This window comes from Chanos chanos, chromosome 8 (assembly GCF_902362185.1).
Source record: "Chanos chanos chromosome 8, fChaCha1.1, whole genome shotgun sequence".
NCBI lineage: Eukaryota > Metazoa > Chordata > Actinopteri > Gonorynchiformes > Chanidae > Chanos > Chanos chanos.
The window spans coordinates 12,145,752-12,167,634 of record NC_044502.1 but is presented as its reverse complement, the minus strand read 5'-3'; the positions used below and the strand labels follow the sequence as shown (position 1 = coordinate 12,167,634).

The 21,883-nt window shown below is 40.8% G+C and overlaps 2 protein-coding genes across 2 annotated transcripts; both read right to left on the bottom strand.

The window, feature by feature from the left end:
• Positions 1-4,992: 4,992 nt before the first annotated feature.
• On the bottom strand, positions 4,993-15,576 carry LOC115819298 (sarcalumenin). The gene is made up of 7 exons (XM_030782859.1): positions 15,519-15,576; positions 8,762-9,835; positions 7,871-7,972; positions 7,405-7,500; positions 6,542-6,658; positions 6,112-6,345; positions 4,993-5,816 (listed from the first exon to the last, which is right to left on the bottom strand). Exons 1-7 carry the CDS (start codon positions 15,574-15,576, stop codon positions 4,993-4,995), a joined length of 2,505 nt encoding a protein of 834 aa, XP_030638719.1.
• A 1,699-nt stretch (positions 15,577-17,275) lies between these two features.
• Positions 17,276-21,190, bottom strand: LOC115819048 (transcription factor AP-4-like). Its single transcript, XM_030782587.1, has 7 exons — positions 21,075-21,190; positions 19,359-19,524; positions 18,981-19,079; positions 18,466-18,636; positions 18,020-18,155; positions 17,655-17,803; positions 17,276-17,506 (listed from the first exon to the last, which is right to left on the bottom strand). The coding sequence occupies exons 1-7, from the start codon at positions 21,161-21,163 to the stop codon at positions 17,357-17,359; spliced, it is 960 nt and encodes a 319-aa protein (XP_030638447.1). The 5' UTR covers positions 21,164-21,190; the 3' UTR covers positions 17,276-17,356.
• Positions 21,191-21,883: the final 693 nt, after the last annotated feature.

Sequence of the window (21,883 nt, the reverse complement as noted above, 5' to 3'; positions counted from 1 at the left end):
GAAAAAAAACAAAACAGACAACAGAACAAGGGAGGCTACTCTCTTAAAACGAGGCAAAATACTATTTTTGGCTTATAAAAAAAAAAAAAAAAGGTCCGTTTAGAAAAGACGTCTGTCCACGTAAAAAGTGCACTCACACTGGAAATGGACCATCTCCGACTCTTGAGCAGTACATTATCTGTCCTCGTATTACGTCAGTCCTCGGATTCCATTATGTTACACTGCGCTAGGGCACTTGAATAGACCAGTGTGTGCTTGTGCGTTGCCTGCACTGCCACGGTTGAAGTCCTGTCATCCGTTCTACCCTCCTTACAAGAACACATATTTTCGATAGCTTTAAAAACGCATTTTATTAACATACTGGTTATTGTCAATTCTCCATGCTGAATATTTTGACTCGGGGTAAAGTGATCGCTCTGCCAGTCTGCTCCGTCCCCAAGAAACCCTCTCTGCTGCTCCACACTATTTCGATTGTTTTCTGCTCTACTTATGTTTTCAAATGTATCCGTCGATAAAATGGATCCGTGTTTCATATTTTCATTTCCCAAACTTTATGCATTGTTTCCACGTATTTCTTAGAAGCCACGGTTGCTTTTTTTTATCTGGTTTTCACACCTGTGCGATCAAATAGAAAATTGCAGCTCAAGTTGTGGTTGGTCAAAAGTGTCAGCCGTTTGTTTATCAAACACTCTAGCACCAGTGCAGGAAATGTGAAAAGAAAGCACACAACAAATGATTTTTTTTCTCCTTCCACAACTCAATATCTATAAGTCCATATTCAAATCTTTAATTCACATATTCTCTGGAGTGTTGGCAGCGGGAGTGCAACACTTTTCTTGGAAAAATAATTGGGAGTTAAATAAAATCGAAACGGCAAATACACATTCAGTTCGTCTTATTTTATGGCAATGCAAATCACCGGAGCCCGTTAGCGACCAACAGATCTGTCGAGTTCAAGAAGAGGGCCTGTATTCCCATGGAGGAGCCCCGTCCTTTCCTGAAATCCCACTCCGGATATCAACCATTAATGTTCCTGTTTTGAAAAGGGTAGAGTGGGAGACTTGAATGAGAAGATTTCAAGGTACAGTATTTAAACCAATTTGACGTAGAAGAAAATAAACAAGTAAAAACGACATTCCTGTGCCTTGGTGCAAAACGAACGTGCACACTGTGACGGAGAGACTTGTGAATAAGCGAAGTGACACTGCCAGCGTCAAGTTGACAAAAATATTGAAAAATGAGTCATATCGCCAAAACACATTGATAAGTTTCTGTCAATAAAAAGGTTACCATCGATTTTATTTGTCATCGAATCTTCCCTTAGAATGATGAGCTTCCAACAAAGAGTTTCAGTTCAAGTATATAAAAATAACAAAAATGGAAAGACAACGATACGTTCCCTTCTGTATCCACTGCATCGAAAGTTTTCCCAGGCCGTAACCCCCTTCATTAGACAGCAACAGACTGTAAACTCATGGAGTTGGGAGTACAGAATAATTGCGTGCCCTCCCCTCGCTTTCCCTATGGACTTGAAATTCCACAAGGAAAAAAGAAATCAATATTCTGTTCCATGTACTGCTGAAATTTCCACGGAGAGCAAAATAAATGTTGCATGTCGTCTGTTTATAATTCCTCAGAGTCTAGACAAGTCCGGTTTCTTGTTGGCATGCTCTGTGCCAGGCAACATAGCACTAGTGCGTGCTGCTGTGTTCATAGACTGTGTTGCGTCCTCTTCCGTTTGATGAAGGGCTTCCTCCCTGTTGCCCGACCGCTTCTGCGCGATCTTACTCAGGGAATACCTTAATGAGTTTTAGGCGGCGTTGGTGCTTTTTTTTTTTTTTTTTTATCCAGACGCAGACGACGCCGTGCTCACTTCCACCATCTTCTTGACTGACTCGGAAAATCTCGACTAGCTGAGATGGTGTGGGTGTTGCGGAGTGGACAAGTTAGCTACAGTACTAAAATAGAGGGGAGGGGGCAAGGCTGGAGCGAACGCGCACGCAGGTCTTAAATGGCGGCGAGCACGCATGTACAGAGTAAGGTAAAATAATAATAATAGTAGTCCTGTTTTTCTCCTAAACTGTTAATTACGTGTGAATACGCGTTAACCCACGTATAACGATGGTAGAATTTTAATACTCTCGTCAGGCTTTGAATGATTGATTGACTGATACACTGGCTGTCTGCAGCCTAACTCATAAGCACATATTTGTCATCAGCGTCAGACGAGTAAGTGTAAAAATCTGACTTTCACCATGGACAGGATAATAGTCAGACTGAACACATAAGCAATAAGTGTGTGTGTGTGTGTGTGTGTGGTTTGCATGTGCGTGAGTTGTTAATCAAGGTATATCACAAGTCGAATGCTTGGAATGGTTGGGTAAGTTCAAGGGAAGGCTGTTAAATGTAACTGAATGGAGAAGCTTGCATACAGCACACACTAAGCATAAGAGTATGTTATTCCATTACACATGGATAAACTTGGTCACTGGTTGGAAACAAACACAGTGCACACTACACAGAATTCACCATAACTGTATCTGACACGCGTGTTTCCTTTGAGTTTAACTTTACACTGTTTCATTAATAACAATGTTTGAACCGGTTTCCTGGTGAAAGTGACTACAAAGTAGACGTAGACTGTTATGCTGTATAGTTGTATAGCTTTACAACATTGGGAAATGACTTAATTCCTCGTTTGGTGTATATATCAGTGTAACTATTGTGTAAATACGCACTTATTTAGTACACTCAGTGTGAAGTGGGTCAAACGAAGGAGAAGTGGTGGCTGAGATCAGGGGATGCGTGTGTGAGGAGCACTGAAGAACCTGATGGACAACTTGCCTGAGAGATATCACCCACATCAGGAGACATGCCCAGTTATGAGGCCAATTATCTGATGAAAGGCGTCATTGCCAAAGGGGAATCTCACCTGCACTAGGCCAGGGGATCATCAAGGTCACAGTGAGATGTAGTATTTATTTAAACAATACAAAATGTTATTGGTAATAATGGATAATGCGTAGGATTTTGTTTATTTGAAATGTGACAAATATGGTACTGTTTAAAGTATGTCGGTAATTTATCAAAAGTGTTTTAAAGTGAACAAAGCGCATCTTTCCAAGAGGAGCAGCTTGAGTGAAATAAAGCTTTAAATTTCAGGAGATTCCTCCCGACAGCGTTATGGCAAGTAATGTTGTTCAAAATGGCATGTTTATTTGACCCTAACTCTGCATTTCTTTAGCTTTAATATATTAAGATTTTCTATTCATTGAAAATCAATTGGATTAACTGTATATCAAAACTGATAATAATTGCTCCTTTATTTATCGAAGGTATTCATTTTTATTAGACAGCCTTAACAACTTTAAAAACTTTAAGAGTGTAAGAGTGCAATTTTTATGATTTTCATAATTCAAATTGTTGACCATATACTACAGTTTTGCTTGACATAACTCACAGTGACATTTAGAGTATTTCCCCATAAATTATGTATGAGCAGTTTTCGTTATGTTTACTATCTGGCTAAGAAGGCGTAAGATCAGTGTTTCAAGGTCTTCACAACATTGACCGGACACTTTTACATGATGGCCATCTGTTTGTGTGTTTTTCTCTTCATTTGATGCCAGAGTCTGCTCATAAAAATGAATCCTGTGCTCTTTTTATGGGACCAAAGGTAGCGGTTCCTGATTGCACAAAATGAATATTTTCGTCTTCTGAGAAGTATTTTCTTAGAGAGATAGGATGCCTCCTGCTGGATGTTTTGTGTCAATTCATCACAAACACACAATTTTAATGTGGCGGCTTTGGCTAACTATCCCTTTGAGTTAACTGTAGTATTGTTCCAAAGTCTGAGACTTTATTAACGTAAAAAAAAAAGCATTATATAGCTTTTTACATATTTTTACGTTCCACTTGTTCTTTTACTCTGAGTGAAAAGGTAGGCAGTACAGACTCCTACTCTGCAAGAAACACCTGACTGAAGCAATCAAGATGTTGAAAAACTCTTGAGTATTAGAAAGAGTTGAGCTAAATTAGGGTTTGAATGAAACTCTATTCAAACAGGGGAGAGATTCACTCACCCTGTCCTTTGTATGTCTTTAAAATATACAGTAAACATGCCAAGACAAGCGTAGTGTTTGTCTTAGTGTTTTACTCCAATTAAATAAGCAATTCCTTTGTCTAGTCCATCCATACATAGATGCACACACACACATACATCCCAGTGCCAGCACAAGCCATGAGACACAAGTCATAAACAATAAAGAAAAACAAATTTAATGTCGTGATTACATTACATGCACCACTACAGGTATACTGGCAAAGAGCCAACAAAAATTTGTTGTTTGCCAGTTTTTATCAGTCTACAAATGTGTTCTTACAATTGCAGTGACAAAAGTAAAGCTGTGTGTGTGTATGTGTGTGTGTTCTCTTGTAAAGACCAATACTCATGAAATTCAGACTCTTTCAAACGTTAACAAAGATGATAAATAAGTTCAACAAACTTGACATGTTGGTTGCTGGAAATTTCTTTCTTTCCTGCAGTTCCAAAAGAAACTGAAATAAATAAAACAAAGATTTGCTATCCAAAAAGGGAAAAAAAAACTTGACTGGACTTGAATGGTCTCCCTCCTATCATGTCATAGAATATCCCATCTGATCATATACCACTGAGTTGTGTGACAATTAAAAGTCTTTGCATCTTCTACGATTTTTTCCATCGGAGTTTAATCACAGCTTCCACTCTCTGAGCACCACATGATGTAATTCTTACTCTTATGGGATCTGTCAGTCACCACTCTTTCCTCAAACATGTTTTTTCATCTATTCACGCATCGTATCATCCCTTTGTTCATTCATCACTTTTGTGCGTAGTGTCCAGTCCAGACAAAACAACGGTGCTCCCAGTTGGGATTAGCTTCTTCTCTACTCCTCCCATTTCTCCCTCCTCCACTCCTTTCCTCTCCTTTCCCCCCTCTTTTGTTTTTCTCCTTATTGCCTTCGCCAACGGTTTTTGGGCTTCTCTTCACAGTTGGGGCCAGAGCAGGTTTCAGAAGCAGGTCCAGCTTTTGCTTCTTTCTTTTCAGCGAGGCTGCTGAGAAGAGCTGGCAAGTCCTCTGTGATAGCCTTCTCTATCTTCTCCAGAAGACAGCCAGAAGACCAGCTGCAGTGGTATGACAGCTGCTTAAAACCGCTCGGTGGATTAACCCCAAAGAAGTCGCGGTATGCCTCTGGTTCAGGCAGGTCAAATTTACTGACGTTTGTCTTGGCCAATATGGACTTGAAAATGTAGAATTTGTCGGGGTCACTCACAATGTCGCGGAACACCTCATCGGGGTCACTGAACCAGCCTAGCTTCTCATAGTACGTCTGCAGGTAGCGGTCGACCAGGAGCGCGTGGATTCGTACGCGGATACCGTGCTGGCGAATGAAGGCGATCTTGTTCTCCAGGCGGTTCTCGATCACCTGATTGAGGTCATCCAAAAGAGAGACTTCCTCACGTTTGAAGAGGTCACGGCTGGTGTCGGGGGCATAATCCTGGGGCCAGAAGGAGCTGACGTAGACACGAGGAGGCTCAGTCACATTGATGAGAGGAGCCATGCTCCAGAAGAGGGCGCCGTAGACGCGCATGAGGTCTTGGGTTGCCAGGGTGTCCGCTTTGTTTAGGATGATGCGGATCTGAGACTCTCTGCCCTTCATCTGCCTGAAGAGCATCTCCAGCTCCAAGCCTACGTCCAGCTTGGTGGGGTCGAATACCAGGAAGATCAGATCGGCACGGTCAATGAACCACTGACAGACATCATTGTAGGGATAGCCTGCATTTGTATAAAAGAAGATAAACCAACATAAGAACTTATTAATGCATTCAAAAATGATCAAAGTCTGACTACATCTTGTATTAAATAGGCCCTTGTGACAAATAATATATTTACAGTAATGTACCATCCTAGATTGTTGTTAAGGTACATGAAGCTCTCTGTGACAATGAAATGTCCACGCTTTCATCCAACGTGCTGTATTTTTTATTGTATATATATATGGGTGTTTGAGTGCGTGTGTGTGTGTGTGTGTATGGTGGTGGAGGACATGGGGAGGGGTGTCTTCTAGCACCTCTCTCCTGTTGTTTGCGGTTCTCAATAATCCCAGGTGTGTCAACTAAGGTGACTCTCTCCAGAAGTGTGTGAGGCATCTCGATGCCCACCAGTTTCTCCAGAAAACCCTGGCCAAACTTCTCCAGGGGTGAGAACGAGCGAGAACTGTCTGCTGCCATGACAATACCCTCGATGGTGCGCACTTTCTCACCATGCATGATCACTGTATACTCAGAGGTAGTGGGTTCAGCACCTGAGAGACAGACAAACAAGACAGCAATAGACAAGTAAGGAAGACTTTATTAGCAAAAAGATGTCATAAGGCCCATTGATGGAGCGTAACCAAAGAGTGTACAACTCTGGCATTTCCAGGTCCAGATGTTCATCTAATGATGTTTATAGAGAGAGTAGCAAATTCTGTAGTGTACCAGGTACTGTTTTTACCATACCTGTGTAGAGTTCCTGTGGTGTGTTATGGAGGCCCAGTAAGTAATTGATCATGGAAGATTTGCCAACGCTCCAGGGACCCAGAAAGAGCACCATGGGCTTGGAGGTGATTTCTGCATCTACAGGGTCCAAAAAACATGAAGATCTTCAGAGTCACTGAGCGTAAGTTATGTCTGACCTTACTATGATTTGCTACAAACGCGAGCCACGAGAGGGCAAGCTACATTGCAGTCAGAACATTCAGCAAAGGGGAACATCTAAGAGACTCTTAGATGTTGTTTGTTTGAAATCAAGACAGTACACAAATTGCTCATGACTATAAACAATCTCTCATCCCGTATTTGGAGTCTACGTAATTTGTGGAGAAACTATTGTTTTCAAATATGCCTCCCTGTTTGAACGACCAGGCTCTTGTTGCTTGTAGCCATGAAAGTTTAGGCCACACACACACTCTTACGCACTCAACAAGACTGTGGGAGTCTGTTGCATTGTTTGAGAACTGTTGATTGCTGTCAGCTGGACTGGCTTTGCTAGCATAACAAATTTTGCTTCAGATTTTATGTAAGGTTTGGATTCATGCCCCACAGGGTTCCACATTATTGTGCTTTGAAGAGAGAACTGGATTCTGTAGGCCACACACCTGTTTCCAAGCCCTGCACAAGCTTTTAGCGTAGAGAAATGAAATCATAGAAATTACGTAAGCAGAAATCACATAAGCTGTATTCACACACAGGATACATGTTCTTTTGAATTATATCTAAATGCTACATCTCATTGAGATGTACTAGGCATGCTATCTTTGGTTGTATAATAGATTCATTGCAAAAAAGGGGCAGAACTAAAAAACAAATACATGTAGTCTTACCTGAGACCTCATGTTGTCTCAGTTCATTATATTTGTAAGCCTTTTCCATAGGCTTTATGGCAGTGTGGTAGATATGCTGTAATTTTTTAAGAGCATCTGCAGAGATAGGGAGAAGTATAGAGATAAAGAGAATGGGAGAGGAAGAGAGAAAGTAGGTAGCAGAATAAAGGAGCAAAAAAAAGTTAAGTGCAAAATACAAGAAAAGGGAGGTTAAAAGAGAACAGAGAGAGTGCTTATTAATAGCCACCAATTTTTGCTACTGAGTTATTTTCAGCAACCAACAAGACATTTTTAATAATTAACTACAAAATAAGCCCAGTAGCGTGATATGTCATAGTGTCATTTACTGTATAGTGTCGTTAACTGTACAATTACCATACATTTACGATGTAATATGTCATAAATGAGTAATTAAACTCAGGGCAGTAAGTGTGTGTTTCAGAGGGGCCTCCTGTTTGTTTTCTACCTGCATACTCTTTTGAGGGCTCAGCTGCAGCAAGATGCAGGGTTTCTTCAATATGAGATCGGTCCCTTTTCGCAGGTCGTGTTGGCATTGCCTCTTCAGCTGCTGAGAAACAAAAAACAATGCAGAGAACAGAGATCCAAACATGTTGCAAATGCTTTAGGTTTGTATTAACTTCAACACCATTAAAGAAAATATATTCAGCACTTGTCACTCCAGATGACCACCAAGGAGCAATACTTGGTCACAGTATTGATACTGTTTATTGTTTGTTTGTCTGTTTGTTTGCTTGTTTGTTTTTTTTTATTATTTTTAGAAAAATAGAAATCTCTCTCTCTCTCTCTCCCTCTCTCTTTCTTTCTGTGTGTATGTGTGTGTGTGTGTGTGTGTGTGGGCGCATGTATTTCTGGCTGTTTATTTCTGTCTCAGGGTTATTCCTGAAGCTCTTTTTGCCAGGCATATCAGGTTCTGGGGCACGAGTATGCAGGACACACTGTGAGGCCTAGAGTCGGTCTTTTATAGCAATGTCAACACTCTGTCTCCCCCACCCTACTACAGTCACATTCACTGCACAGCACTGATCTCCAATGTCTACTTTACAGTCCTTAAGACACTACTTAGAATCTTAGATATTTAGATACTCTTTTCTAATGTTTAGATACTGTTCAAACCAGCAAGACTGAAACTGGTAGAGCTGAGAACAACCTTAACATACAAAATGTTCAACATTCATTCTTGACTGTCTTCTTTATCAGTTGTAGTACCAGTGTACTCTATTTGAGTTGAAAAGATACGTGAGATGTTCTGGGAAAGTACAGAAAGTAACTGGTGCGGTATCTTCAAATCTAGATGTAATCTGACTTCCAAACACTCGACATTTTAGATTGATCATACCTTTCGCAGTTACAATGGGTGCTGGTTCTTCAGCAGGTACCTCTTCCACGACGGCTTCCACAACCTCCTCAACTGTAATCTCTGGAACATCTTCAGCTGCTTCTGCCTTTTCAGGAGCTGCTTCTTCAGCCTCCTCAGCAACAACCACTTCTTCCACTACAATCTCCTCAATAGCTTCAGTGGCTTTCTCCTCTGGTTCCGGCTCTGCCACCACCTCTTCAGTTTCTGCAGGGATCTCAGGCTCCTCCACAGCAGGCTCTTCCACTATGTCCGCTGTCTCTTCTGGGACAATCTCTAGTACCTCAGCTGACTCCTCTTCAGTTGTTACAGTCTCCTCAGCCGCTTCCACTAACTCTTCTGCTGACTCTTTATCTTCTAAAGGAACGTCCTCCACTGCCTCCTCTTCGACACTCTCAGACACCTCCTCCTCTGGAACTGCCTCCTCCTCCTGAGCCACCTCCACCACCTCTTCAGGTTCCTCTGCAGTAACCTCCTCTGGTGTGACCTGTTCTTCTTCCACTGCAGGTTCCTCCACAGTTTCCTCCTGTGCCACCTCCTCCTCTACAGCAGGCTCTTCCAAGGTTTCAGGCTGCTCTCCAGCTTCAGTCTCAATTTCTGTCTCCTCTTCAGTATCCTCCTCCTCTCTAGCTTCTGCGGGAATCTCCTCATCTTCCACAGCTTCTCCCTCCACAGCCTCAGATCCCTCAACATGCTCACCAACAACCTCCTCCTCTGATGTTCCTTCATCTACTTCCTCTATGGCCTCCTCCTGAGAATCTTCCTCTTCTGCCTCAGTCACAGAAAGGTCCTCCTCAGTGGCAACTCCCTCATCTTCCTCCTCCTCCTCTTTGGCGGAGCTGGTGTCCTCCACTATTTGGCCCAAGTCTGGGCTGGTGGCACAGGGTTTGCAGGCTGTTCTTTCTGGGGCAGGTGTGTCATTGGAAGAGCTCTGGGCAAGTTCCTCTGTAGGGTCACAGCCACAGGGGAACAGATCACCCTCCGGCTGCTGCAGCTGTAATCGCATGAGCGGCTCATCCTCGGAGCCAACATGGCTTGTGACCTCAGCCACAGACTCTGTGAAAATGGAAAACAAAAGTATTAATAAGGATTTAAAAGGATCAGGAGTGATCAGTGGGTCACAGATGAAACAAAAGACACACTTCAAAAAAGCAGTGTAAATCTGTCTTGATTGTGCCATGTTATAATGATTTGGCTTTAACCCTAATCATACTTTTGTCAAAAGTACACAACACAAAAGATGTTCAAACACCTGAGCTGTAAAAAAAAATGGAATACTGATGGTAAATGTATTGAAAGGCAAAGAGGCCCCAGAATACCAAGTCATCCAGCATACTTTTCCAGAGCTAATAGGTCTGGTAACTTGCAGTGCTGAAAGTTTTTGCCATTTTGATATCAAGGGAGGCTCAGCTTGCAGAGCTTGCATGTACATGAATGTTCATTATTTCCAATAAACCTTCCAATACCATCCAAATGGCACAATGATATTAAACTGCAGGACAAATAGGCCTACTTTCCCTCTGTGGGTGACAAAAAAACTCACTTGATGTATAAGCCAAGAACAGACTGAACCTTCAACGCTCCCAGACTGTTACCATCAAGTTTCAAGTTTCTCCATGATTGGACAGTTTTTCATGAACTATTTGTGCCAAGACACGACCTCTATTCTGAGGCACAACAGTAAAAGTAATATCAAAATTCCATGTGACAGTGGGATTGTGTTTTTTCATTGACATCAGAAATAAAATAGGTGTTAATAAGTTTGTAAACCAAATGGACTTTTTCACCTTATTTACAGCATCATGCAAGTCGATGAGACTTTTTAGATGATTCATGTTGCAAAACAATTATGAAAAATCATAAGCACAAAATAAAAGTTGAAATAGACGTTACAGGGTCACACTCACAAACAGAGATTTGAGAAGTCCCAACTGCCACACTATACATTTTAGCTTTAGTCTGGACATGATTTAAGTTACCATGGTATCAAAACACAGAGACTTGGGGACTCCTCGTTACATAATAGTCGTATCCCATGATATAAAACCGAGACGAGAGGTCATAACATACGTGGAGAACAGTAAACTGAGCTCAAGCCAATTCAATTATATCCTCCTACGGGGTCTTGAACAGCCTGTTGAATCAGTAGCGGGGCCTAGTGTGGCATAGGGAAGCTAAATGCATATCTCTGAGCTCTTGTTCCTCTGTGGCTCCGTGGATCAGTTTCTGTGCTGTGCAGCTGGCCGATTCTCACTTCCAAAAGAAGGCCTGAGAGAGCGGCGCTGTAATCCATAGCTGACTGCATGTCCAACAAAAACACACAACTGTTTGGAAACAAGTGCAAGAACGTTATGTAATAGGAGACAGTAGCAATTGTACTGTCAAGATATAAGCCACAATGGCCAGTTGTTTATCAGGTTAAAGAACAGCTTAATTAATTGTAGATAAGAGATGATTTTTTTTTCATCCTCCGGACTGTCAACTAATTTTGTATCTCCTTTCCAAAGACACGGTGATATTGAGGATCACCAAGAAAAGAGGTGAACCATTTTTGTAATTCAAGGGGTTGAAAGCTGTTATTGCAAGCATTTAATGGTTTAGGGATGATTCATGTCCCAAAATAGGAAGGAAAGCTGGCGAGGAGAAAGCACGCCATGTCCTTTTTGTGCTTCTGGATAATCAGATGAGAGATAGGCGACTTATCCTGCCCATTTGATCAATGTGTGTGTCGGGTCAGTCATGATTGATGCTGATCTTATCACAAAGGGCTTTTTGTTCAGCGTCTATATTTAACCAAGAAATGAATCATCATCATTGAAAAAACGATTCTTTAAAATTTTCCTCTAGTCATGTTGGCGTCAGGTTTGCGTAATCACAGATTGGCCCACGTACTTAATCTGACCATACTGTTCTTTAAGACACGGAACTTGTCAAAGAGCATCAGAAGTGCCATTTTTGATCCACAGAGTCCGTGAATCTTGAATCTTTACCTACAAATTACAACAGGAACAGCTGACCTATCCCAGATGGCATGACCTTATATTCCTACCTCAAGGAACACACTGTTACTTTTGTCTATTCGTTTCTAAGCATTTAATGGTTATCGAATGAGTTAGGTAAAGACTGGTTTACAAATGTATTGCATTACTCAGATAAATCCCAGTGGTCAAATTATAACAGAATCAGCAGTGTCCTATGCTGTCACAAAGTCCTGATCCTAACTCCGTGCTTCAGTACTTCTAGCAATGACACACACACACACATGCAAACTGCTGTCAACAGAGGGCACCAACAGACCTAAAATTAGTGTAAGAGGAAATCTGTCTCACCTCTGGCATTCACCATAGCATTAGTATCACTGACCTTGCTCTTAAAAACTGTCTCTGTTAGACTTAAGTGTTCTTCTGGAATCCTTAATTGAATGAGTGGGAATTTGTTGCTAGGTCACTATGCTAAGTGAGCAAAATGTTTCATACACACACAAACACACACACACACACACACATGCACGCGCACGTACACACACACACACAAAACTGAAAAGCTGATGAATCAGGCTACCGAAGTGGCTTACACCAATGGTGTTCCTTATGAACTGCTATGTGAACATATTACTGTGGCGTATTCATCTTGTCTTCTTTCAAATAGGATTAAGGGTAGTCATTTTTTTTCTAAAACTTTTCCCTGTAAATGAATCATATATTTGTCTAAGTTAAACTAAATTAACTTAGATCGATGTGTCCAATTATGTATATTAACTGACAAAAGAAGCCAAAAATGGGACAGCTTTGCTAGGACACGGGTAGTGATGATATACAGTAGGTAAACCCCCTGAGCTCATATTCTGCTGGAAGCAGCAGTGGTGATAAATTGAATTAGTGTTAACTCTCAAGTAGAGGTGGAGTAAAGGGACATTAAAAAGTCCTCATGGAGACACTCTCTGGGGAGGATTCTCCCTCCCTGTCTCTCTCTCTCTCTCTCGCTCTCGCTCTTACTCTCGCTCTCTCCTGTGTGTGCGTATGTGTGTGGGGCATCTGATAAGCGACTGTTGATTTGCATTTACAACTCTACAGTATCTACAGTTTCCAGGACTTTTTGGCAAATACAAATCAACTGAGTGATCCGTTGAATCAAATTCAAGCCAGTGAAATGGCATTTCCATTTATTGCTTTAATTAACAAAATAAACACACAGCTCCTCCTCTAACACCACAGGCATATTCAGAACCTGATCTGTGCTAGCGTCCTAGACAGATAAGACTAAGGTGGGATGGGGGTGGACAGGTGCCTGGGCCCTAGAAACAGGTCCCCTGCAGGAACATAAATAGCTTCACAATGAGTCAGGTGTGAAAAGGGGCAGAGGGCAGAATTCCCCTGCTATTTCCAGTGAGAATTACATTCCTGTCCCCTGTAACTGTCAGAGGCTTTCTGCTACATGTCTTTATAAGTGAATTCAATCTCTCTCTCTCGTTCCCTCTTCCTTCTCAATTACACTCACACATAGAAGCAAACAAGTCTCAGAGATCATTCAGGTGATACTTAGTCTAGTTAAAGGTTAGAGGGTAATATCAAGGCCTTTTTAAAACTATAATACCCATAATTCCTTAAAGACATTATGTCATCAGGCATCAGTCATAATTCAGTGGCAGAAAAAAAACCCCAAACAAAACAAGAGAAATGCTAGGAACAAGTTTCCATCTGGACTAATGTTCTTAAGCTCTCACTTACTCATAAACTGAAACACATACAAAAAAAACCTGAAACGACTGGAAAAAAAACGTTGTCCACCTTTGTCCAAAAGTCTCCGTGCACATAGTATATAAATTCGATCGATTCCGTACTCTTTCACAGGGTATTTACAGATTGTTAAAAAACCACAGCTGAATGAGTGTCCAGGGGGAAGCCCCATACATTATCGGGCTGACAAGCAGTAAGAGCCTGTTGTGTAGCAGCATAGAGTCTTACACAGAGTCCTACAGTCCAGATAATGGATGTCCCTACAAGGCCAGCAGGACAGAAATAAATTCAGATCAAGACAGTGTAGCAGTGACAGCAGCTGCTCTCTCTCTCTCTCTCTCTCTCTCTCTATGTATGTATTTGTGTGTGTTGGGACAGTGTGTGAACAGAGAGTGAAAATGGGTGTGATTGCACCATGGATCTGTAAGCGGGCAGTTACGTTTTCCCTCCCAGCTGAACGTGTCTGGTTTCAGTGTGTTCTCTAGACCACATCACCTGACTACGAAGAGCCAGGGGATAGAGAGAGAGAGAGAGAGAGAGAGAGAGAGACGTGCAAGAGCCAGAACAAGAACAAGGACAGGCAAGGGTAACTTCCAAAGCCTCCGGAAAAAAAAAAAACAGCTGAGCATTTGAAAGACAACTTACACTACATATCCCAACAGTGTTACCAAAGATTACGTCAAACCATTATGCTGTCCTACCTGTCAGTGATCTTTAGTCAGAGGCCAAAAAACTTTATTATAATTCCATTTATATTAGTAAACACACCAGCACCTTGCACAGATATGAGCCAAGGGTTAACAATAGTGATAACTGTACAGTTGCGGTATCAGCAGACACTAACTAATTGGGACTTTTCACAGTGAAGAGGATCAGAATACAGTCCATTGTCTTATTAGTCTCATAATGTTCTCTGTTCCAGTATAGAGCCATTTTTAGGATGGTAATGTACTGTGAGTTGTTATAGTAAAGCTGCGATTATTTGGGTCTATTCTTAGACTGTTAATATGACTCACATCCATCATGAATCAGCACTTGTAATGATTCCATTGTAATAAGCCAGCCAATGTATGATACAAAACTGAGTGTGTGTGTGTGTGTGTAGCCTTTTCTGTATGCCTTAACACATGCACTGTGTGGTTGCTCTTCAAAGTTTCCATCAGCTGGTGCTTTACTTCAGAGCAGCTGACAAGTCTTCTGCATGTGTGTGTGTGTGCTTTGACCAGAGCTCGACCCTGTTGAGCGCTCAGCACTGTGTTAAAACAATAGAGTAAAATGGAGACTCTAATTTGCTTAATGTGATTCATTTGACTCTGTTTCCATAAATTTGCATAATCAGTGAACCGAAGCGCCCATGCCTTCTGTCACTTAAGACAGACTAGATCACACATTCTGCACCTACTGCTTTGCCACAATTTGGCTCTTTGAAGATCTGTAACACAATTCAAAAGCAGTCGGGAATGAGGTCATGGCAGATGTTAATGTTCAGCACTGAACACTGTGCCATAAAAAAAAAAAAACAAACAAACAAGAAAAACTGTATAGGATTAACGTCAAACAGCAACAAACCAAGGTATCATTTTTAACAGAGATTAGTGCTCTCGACATGCAATTACACCAAACCAAGTCGTGCAGCCAGACTAAAGACAGAATACACATGGTTACACTCTCAGTATTAAAGCTGATCTTCTAAAAATGATTGAGTATCTTAAATAGAATTTTACTGGTCTTCAACTCATTAGACCATAGAGCAGGAAAAAAAATGCATGCAGTATTTTGTGTGTTATTGCTTGTGAAACTTCTGTCATAAACATACTTTTCACTTTTATAATCCTCAGAATCAATGTTTGAACTAAAACAGCAAGTTATCAGCCTCTATCTCTCTACTCTCTTACTTTGCAGTCAGGTTATAACAGTTCATGTGTAATTCTTAATAATGCACCCTTAACAAGACTTCATTGTACATTATAACCATTCATTCCTGGGTTCCCTCTCCCTTTTACCTGCAGTAGCGAGGACCAGCAGAGAGACCAAGCACGCAACGGAGAGCAAAGCCTTCATTTTGACTGGCAGGGGCCCTGGGTCTCTAGTGGTGGCTATATATACTACCCAAGAGAAGGTCAAAGTGCATGCCAAGTGGGATGGCCACTGGCAAGCATCAGAGCAACTGCATACACATCAGCCATTCCGTGTCAGAGCAGTTGCCTCATCCAATCACAGGCTCTGGAGTGGAGGCGCAGTTACATGTATAGAAAGGCTCACATTTTCAAACAAGCTGTCTGTCTTTGTATATCAAGAGACACGGAGCTAATCGTATTGTTTTGAGGCAGAACCCAAGCAATGCAATCTTTTGGTTAAATTATGGAATAAATTATAAGAAAGAAGACGTTAGGATTTTTTTAGAGAGGTTAAAATTAAAAAAACAATCTTAATAAACTGGTAAAATAAGCTGTCAGCAATTCATATGCCTTGTGATATCACGGTATGAATAAAAATGCGTTGCCATTCTTTTTCCAAGGTCTGATTCAAATGAATAAAGCTACAGAACAGCAAATCATCAGACAGGACCACAGTTAAAAAGTGTGCATTGTGCAGTCTGAACATGATTAAACATAAACTATATAAATAGTCTATTTCAGGTTAAGTCATTCAGAATGAATTACATTGTGATACTGACAATAAAACTCCCAGTAGCCATCGGGTGCACTTTTAGAGTAACTCATTAAGCTGACTTATCAACTAAATGAAATTGCTTTGGGGAAAAAAAAATCAGAAATAAAAACAAAAACAGCCCTCTCTGCTGGACAGTATGGGTCACTACATTGATACAGTAATGCAAAACTGTACCAAAAATTCACCATTAACAAGTATAACTTTTTAGTAGGAGGGAATAAAATACACACAAGTATTAAAAAACAAAGTACAAAATTTATTATTTTTCTCATAAAAAAAGTCCCCTGGTGCATGTCTTTCCCCAAGTGTTTCAAAGTTAAAATAGCTTTTCAACATCTTTTAAAAGCATAAGTACACAGTTACACATCACCAACCCACATGGTAAGGTCTTCTTGTTGTGTAGACAAATGCAAGACATTATGTTATACCTACTTCTGTTTCTCTTACATCCAATCATTGAGCACCAGATGAGTCACATGACTGATTCAAATTGTAGAGGCATTAATTTAGTGCAGATATTCTCAAATAAACAAGTACGCTTGTCAAAAACAAAAACAAACAAACAAACAAACAAATAAAAAGCTGCTTGATGAATGATAAAAATATAAGAGCTTATTTAGTCACATAAAACATTCAGACCAACAGCCATTCAAAAACTCTTGTTTTTGTCAGCTCTCTCTGGTCCTATCTAACTTCAGAGTGTATGTTTTCATTCCATTCAAATCACTGCACCAGAATGTAAAATTAGACGTGTAAGTAAAGGGACCAAAATGTAGAAACAGAAAACTGTTTATGAAACGGTATTTGTATGATTTTAATGACTGTTTGCGCGCGCCTGCTCTGCATCAGAATGCAAAACTAGTTCTAGTTCTTGGTTTATTTAAAGCCAAATATCACTGTTTACAGTCTCAGAGGACTTTACATGCCCACAGGTTTACAGCAAACGAAGCAGGACGACACCCCCTGACTTAATCCTCATAGAGGGCAGGAAAAAACTCCCCCCAAAACCCAGGACTAGACCAAAACCCAACAGTAGAGACATAAGTACAGCGACCAAAATGTTGAGATGGAGATTTGTTTATGAAACAGTATTTGTACGATTTTAATGGCTGTGTGTGTGTGTGTGTGTGCGCGTGTGTGTGTGTGTGTTAGTGTGAGAGCGATCAACTCATGCAGAGTAGTCCTCTCCCTCGCTGTAAGAGTCTGTGTCTGAGCCGGTGGTATCCATGGAAATACGTCTTGGTGTCACAATGACAGCTTTCCTCTGCTCTTCCATGGCCCCGCCCACTCTCTGATAACCTTCAATGTGCTGGATAGCCTGGTGTCCAACAATGAAATCAAACAGGAACATTAGACAGGCACATCAGATACACACATACACACAAAACACGCAAGACTGGAAAACTCACGACAGAGAAGCACTGAAAACTGAAAAATGTTGCTATCTCCATAAATCTCAAACTAACCTGAACAATAGCATCCAGATTCTGCCTGGACGTGGACAGAGTGCTGCTAGTGGAGGTCGGGCTCATGGTAACCACGGTAACATGCTGGGGAGTGAGGGGGTGCATGCGGGCAGGGACGATGACAGTAGGATGGTGGGTGGGTGCCGGTGCTGCGGCGGGAGCCGGCACCTAAAAAAAAAAATGAGATGGTCACAAACGGTTTGCAAATAACTCGGCGAAAACATCTGCCGTTTAAACCGAGGAGAAGCCAACTTTCATTCATTGTACAACAACAGCAAATCAACCCGGCACCCTTGCATACTGCGTATCAGGTTCTCTGTCTTAAAGTGTATGTGTGTGCGTGTGTGTGTGTGAGAGACACACCTGTGGGTTGGGACAGGTATCGTGTTGCTGCTGCAGTCTCTGCAGTGTTTGTGAGTGGACGTGTGCATTCTCCTCCTGGACCTGTTGAGTTATGACCTTCTTCTTCTCCGAATGAAGGTGAACGCCGAGGGAGTGGATCTAAAGGAACATCCAGAGCAGAGAGGAATTTTAAACTAAAGCTAAATGCATTCAAGCCTTTTAGAACCTTTTGTTCACCTACTCGTTTCCCTTAACTAGTCATTCTTAATCACTTAATCTACTCCATTTTTTCCCCTTCTCTACTCTCCTTTCATCAAACTCTCCCTGTTCAATTATTCATTCTTCTATTTATTCTTCCTTTGCCCTTCTTCTGTCTGTCCCTGTCTTGCTCTTTCTCTCTCCTCCTTTCTTTGCCCTTCTCTCTTTCATCTACTTCCCTGACTCCTCTTTCTCCTCCTCTCCCCCTTACCTGTTCCTCCAGTAACATGCGCATAGACCGTTCTTTCTCCAGCTGTTGACGGAGGTCCAACATGTCCCTGCGGAAGTCCTCCACTCTGTCCTCCTCCGGTGTGTCAGGGGAGCCTATTCCTTCATCCTTCTCCTCCGTGCGTTTCCTTTTTGGGGATGAACCAGTGATCTCCTGAAAGAAGGAACGAGGCAGACCGTTAGGGAGACACACAGCACAGAAAGAAATGTCTAGAAGAATCCTGAGGAAGGTTTTTTTTCCCCAGTAAAAAGAAACCCTAATTGATCTTTTTTTTTTTTTTTTTTTACTTTGTGACCCATGAATTATTCAGTCTTAAGTTTTACAAGTTGTCACTATTTGCTAACAATCAGCCAAAACTAAACCAATCAATCCAATAACATAAACTTCATAAAAATACAACACCCACAGAGGAGTTGTTTCTGATGTATTTCTGTTTTGTTTTTTCGTTTTTTTTGTTTGTTTTATTTTTGTCAGCTGAGCTGAAGGAACACACAGACCTGTATAAAGAGTTGTAGCTGGCTGTTCTGCTGTTGTAGTTGAGTTTTTTCCTGCTCCAGAGAGTAAATGTAATCTGCTGTCTGCTGCAGGATGGCTGCCTGTCAGACAAGTTGTCCAAAAGAATGACAAAAATTAATGCAATGACAGGGTTTTATTGTGAAATAAGGGTTATGGGGTGCTGGATTAAAATGTGCTGCTTGGGATTACAAAGATAATATCAAAGGAAATTGGGTGAGATCATATCATCTGGGTCCAGTACCTCGGGCAAATGACAACTATTCTTATCTTTAAGCTTATAAATGTTTGATTTCTGAGCATTGTTGTGACAGTGTGGCTTTATACTTCGTGGGTTTTTTAAACATGTTTTAAAAGTTCACCTTGCTGAGTTTCTCTCCGCTGCTGTGAGGGATGAGCGTTTTGAGGGACTGGAAACCTGCGTTGATGCTTTGCATTCGGCGACGTTCGTTGCTATTGGCGATCTCGCGGCGAAGGCGCCGTTCTTGGTCACGCGCCGTTTCTGGGGTCAGATGACCCTTGGCCAAACTGGGAAGGTGGGGAGAAAAGGGTGACCTTGAGGATATGTCTACACGAAACTTATAAAATATAAAAAACATTTTGCCTAAAATAAATTCTCTCCCCACACTAGTTCCTTGATGATGTGAGGCATTTGTCGGCATGAAAAAAAATATTAACGCCAAGCATGAAATAGCAGAGTTGCTTTACAGCTCATATTGTAAACGTTTTTTGTTCATTATTTAGGCCAGTAATGTGGACCACAGGCACATCACAAATGGCAGCAAAAACTATTGTCAGTACAGACACTTATTAAGACCATACAACATAGATGTGGGACATAGATGTTGGACAGCACAAAATAATATGAAAATACCAAACCACAGTGAGAATTTTTCAGAGGTTTAACATTTCACGGAGTACAGTTAAACTGTTAGAGGGCCGTCATATTTTCTTCTAACGACTTCTGTGCAGTTACTTCACATATTGGATTTGCAAACATAGCATAGTCTTAATTTCCTGTTAAAAAAAAAACAAGAACAAACAAACAAAAAAACAAAAACAAAACAAAAACAGGGAGGGAACGACACTTCAATGAAAGGTAACAATAGTAACCAAGCCAATTTGACTTTTTCACTTTGAATATCCCTCCGCGACCTTCACTTCCTCACTTTTATTTTCAGACTGATTATTGGTATTGTTTTTGAGGTGCGAAAAGGACCGTTTTAAAAGGAATTCTGCACGATCTATCCGCACAAGTTGTCAGAAGTCTGAGAAACTGTTTATTTGACGAAAATCGGTTTTGGATCTTTCTTTTAATTTGACTTAGGACAAATATAATCGACAAACAAAAGCATCCGGGGCATATGACCACATTTCCTCTCTACTGGTAGTACTTCATGTTGACAGTGTGTTGTAACGTGAAGGACGAAGAACATCGATCTAAAGAGCAAAAGTATTGCCGTCATTACAAATATAGCCTGGATTTTACAGTTTAAATGTGACAAAAACAACACTTTATTCATTCTTGCATTCAGCTGCCCGAGAAATAAGCAAGTAGTATGGCAACAAATAAAGCAACAGTACGTCAAGCATCTCGCACATGTCACAAGCATGGCCATTTGCACACAACCCTAGAAACAGTTTTTCCAAATCAAGCAACCACTGAGGAAAAATCAGAGTAGTTAAAAAAGCAGTGGCAAAACTATGCTGAAAATGTAATAATAGATAGTATGAAAATTAATTTTTGAATTCTTGTTATTCAGTTACAGTAGGCTATCTTAGCGGCTGGATGATCACCACGCGGTTGGTGTTTGCTAACTAGATAGCCTCGGTACTGCACATAAGCATTTGGCTTAATTAACTAGTTGATGTTTCTGGTGATAAAAAATAGAAAATAAACCTGTTTCTTTTGCATACACTAGAATTGGTCATACTAAAATATCTACGAAAATATTAATTTTAAATCCACAGTGGTACCTCTGTGTTTTATCCCGCTGAATTTTCGCAAATAATTTTTAAGGAAAACAGAGCGTCTCGACACTAAGTTAACGTTGCTCCGTACAAACTCAAATAAATACCTGCATAGACCTCCAATAACGTCTTTGTCCGTTTTCTTGTACTGTTGTAAAGAGGGCACCTTTTCGGTTGACACCAGTAAATACTCCATGCTGCTTCCTTCAGTATTCTGTGACTGATTCTCTTTAATTCTGTTTTCTGTTTCTGTAGGAATAAGCTCCTAAACAAGGTCGATTTAGCCGTTTTATTTGCACGCAATTAAGTACAGAGATGTTGTTGCAGTTTGAAGCCGTTTCCAGCTGACGGGATTCCCTGTAGTATTCCCTTGTAAGCGTACGCAGCTGATCAGATGAGTTCCATGGCGGGAAACAGCTGGTTAATATTTACTGTGCAACCAAGAGCCTCCTTCCGCATCAGTCTCCGTAAACGAGGGACTAGATCTCAAGTGCTAATATTAGGAATTTACCATGTTTGTGGGTAAAATAACACAAATAAAAGAACACCTACTTTTTAATAAAATGCGGCAATTAAAGTAGTATTTTGACTGACGTACCTGGTCTTGAATAATTTTTGATTTTGCTGTTCTAATATTTTGATTGTATTTTGTATAATTTCAGGATATTTTCTGGCTACTCAGGAAGGGATTGAGGCAAACCGTAAGGTTAGCACATAAAATAAATAAATAAATACATACATACATATTGTACATACATTCATAAATAAATTTAAAATATTTCGTTTATGGTGCATTAACTCATGGATTTTCTGGATATAGTCAATACAGAGCATGAGGTGAGATTTCTTCTAATTTACTCATTTGTTTCCCTTTTGATGATGCGCGCAGCAAATGGAAAAAAGAAGAAAAATTTAA

What these genes read in the sequence shown, in the direction of transcription:
- LOC115819048 (XM_030782587.1), bottom strand. Translation starts at nt 21,163, where the DNA reads ATGGAGTATTTACTGGTGTCAACCGAAAAGGTGCCCTCTTTACAACAG. An exon ending in GCGGAGAGAAACTCAGCAAG is followed by an intron (nt 19,080 to 19,358) that starts GTGAACTTTTAA and finishes CTTGTCTGACAG; the next exon opens with GCAGCCATCCTGCAGCAGAC. An exon ending in AGCTACAACTCTTTATACAG is followed by an intron (nt 18,637 to 18,980) that starts GTCTGTGTGTTC and finishes TCCTTCTTTCAG; the next exon opens with GAGATCACTGGTTCATCCCC.
- LOC115819298 (XM_030782859.1), bottom strand. Translation starts at nt 15,576, where the DNA reads ATGAAGGCTTTGCTCTCCGTTGCGTGCTTGGTCTCTCTGCTGGTCCTC. An exon ending in GCTGGTCCTCGCTACTGCAG is followed by an intron (nt 9,836 to 15,518) that starts GTAAAAGGGAGA and finishes CCATTTTCACAG; the next exon opens with AGTCTGTGGCTGAGGTCACA. An exon ending in GAGACAACATGAGGTCTCAG is followed by an intron (nt 6,659 to 7,404) that starts GTAAGACTACAT and finishes TGGACCCTGTAG; the next exon opens with ATGCAGAAATCACCTCCAAG.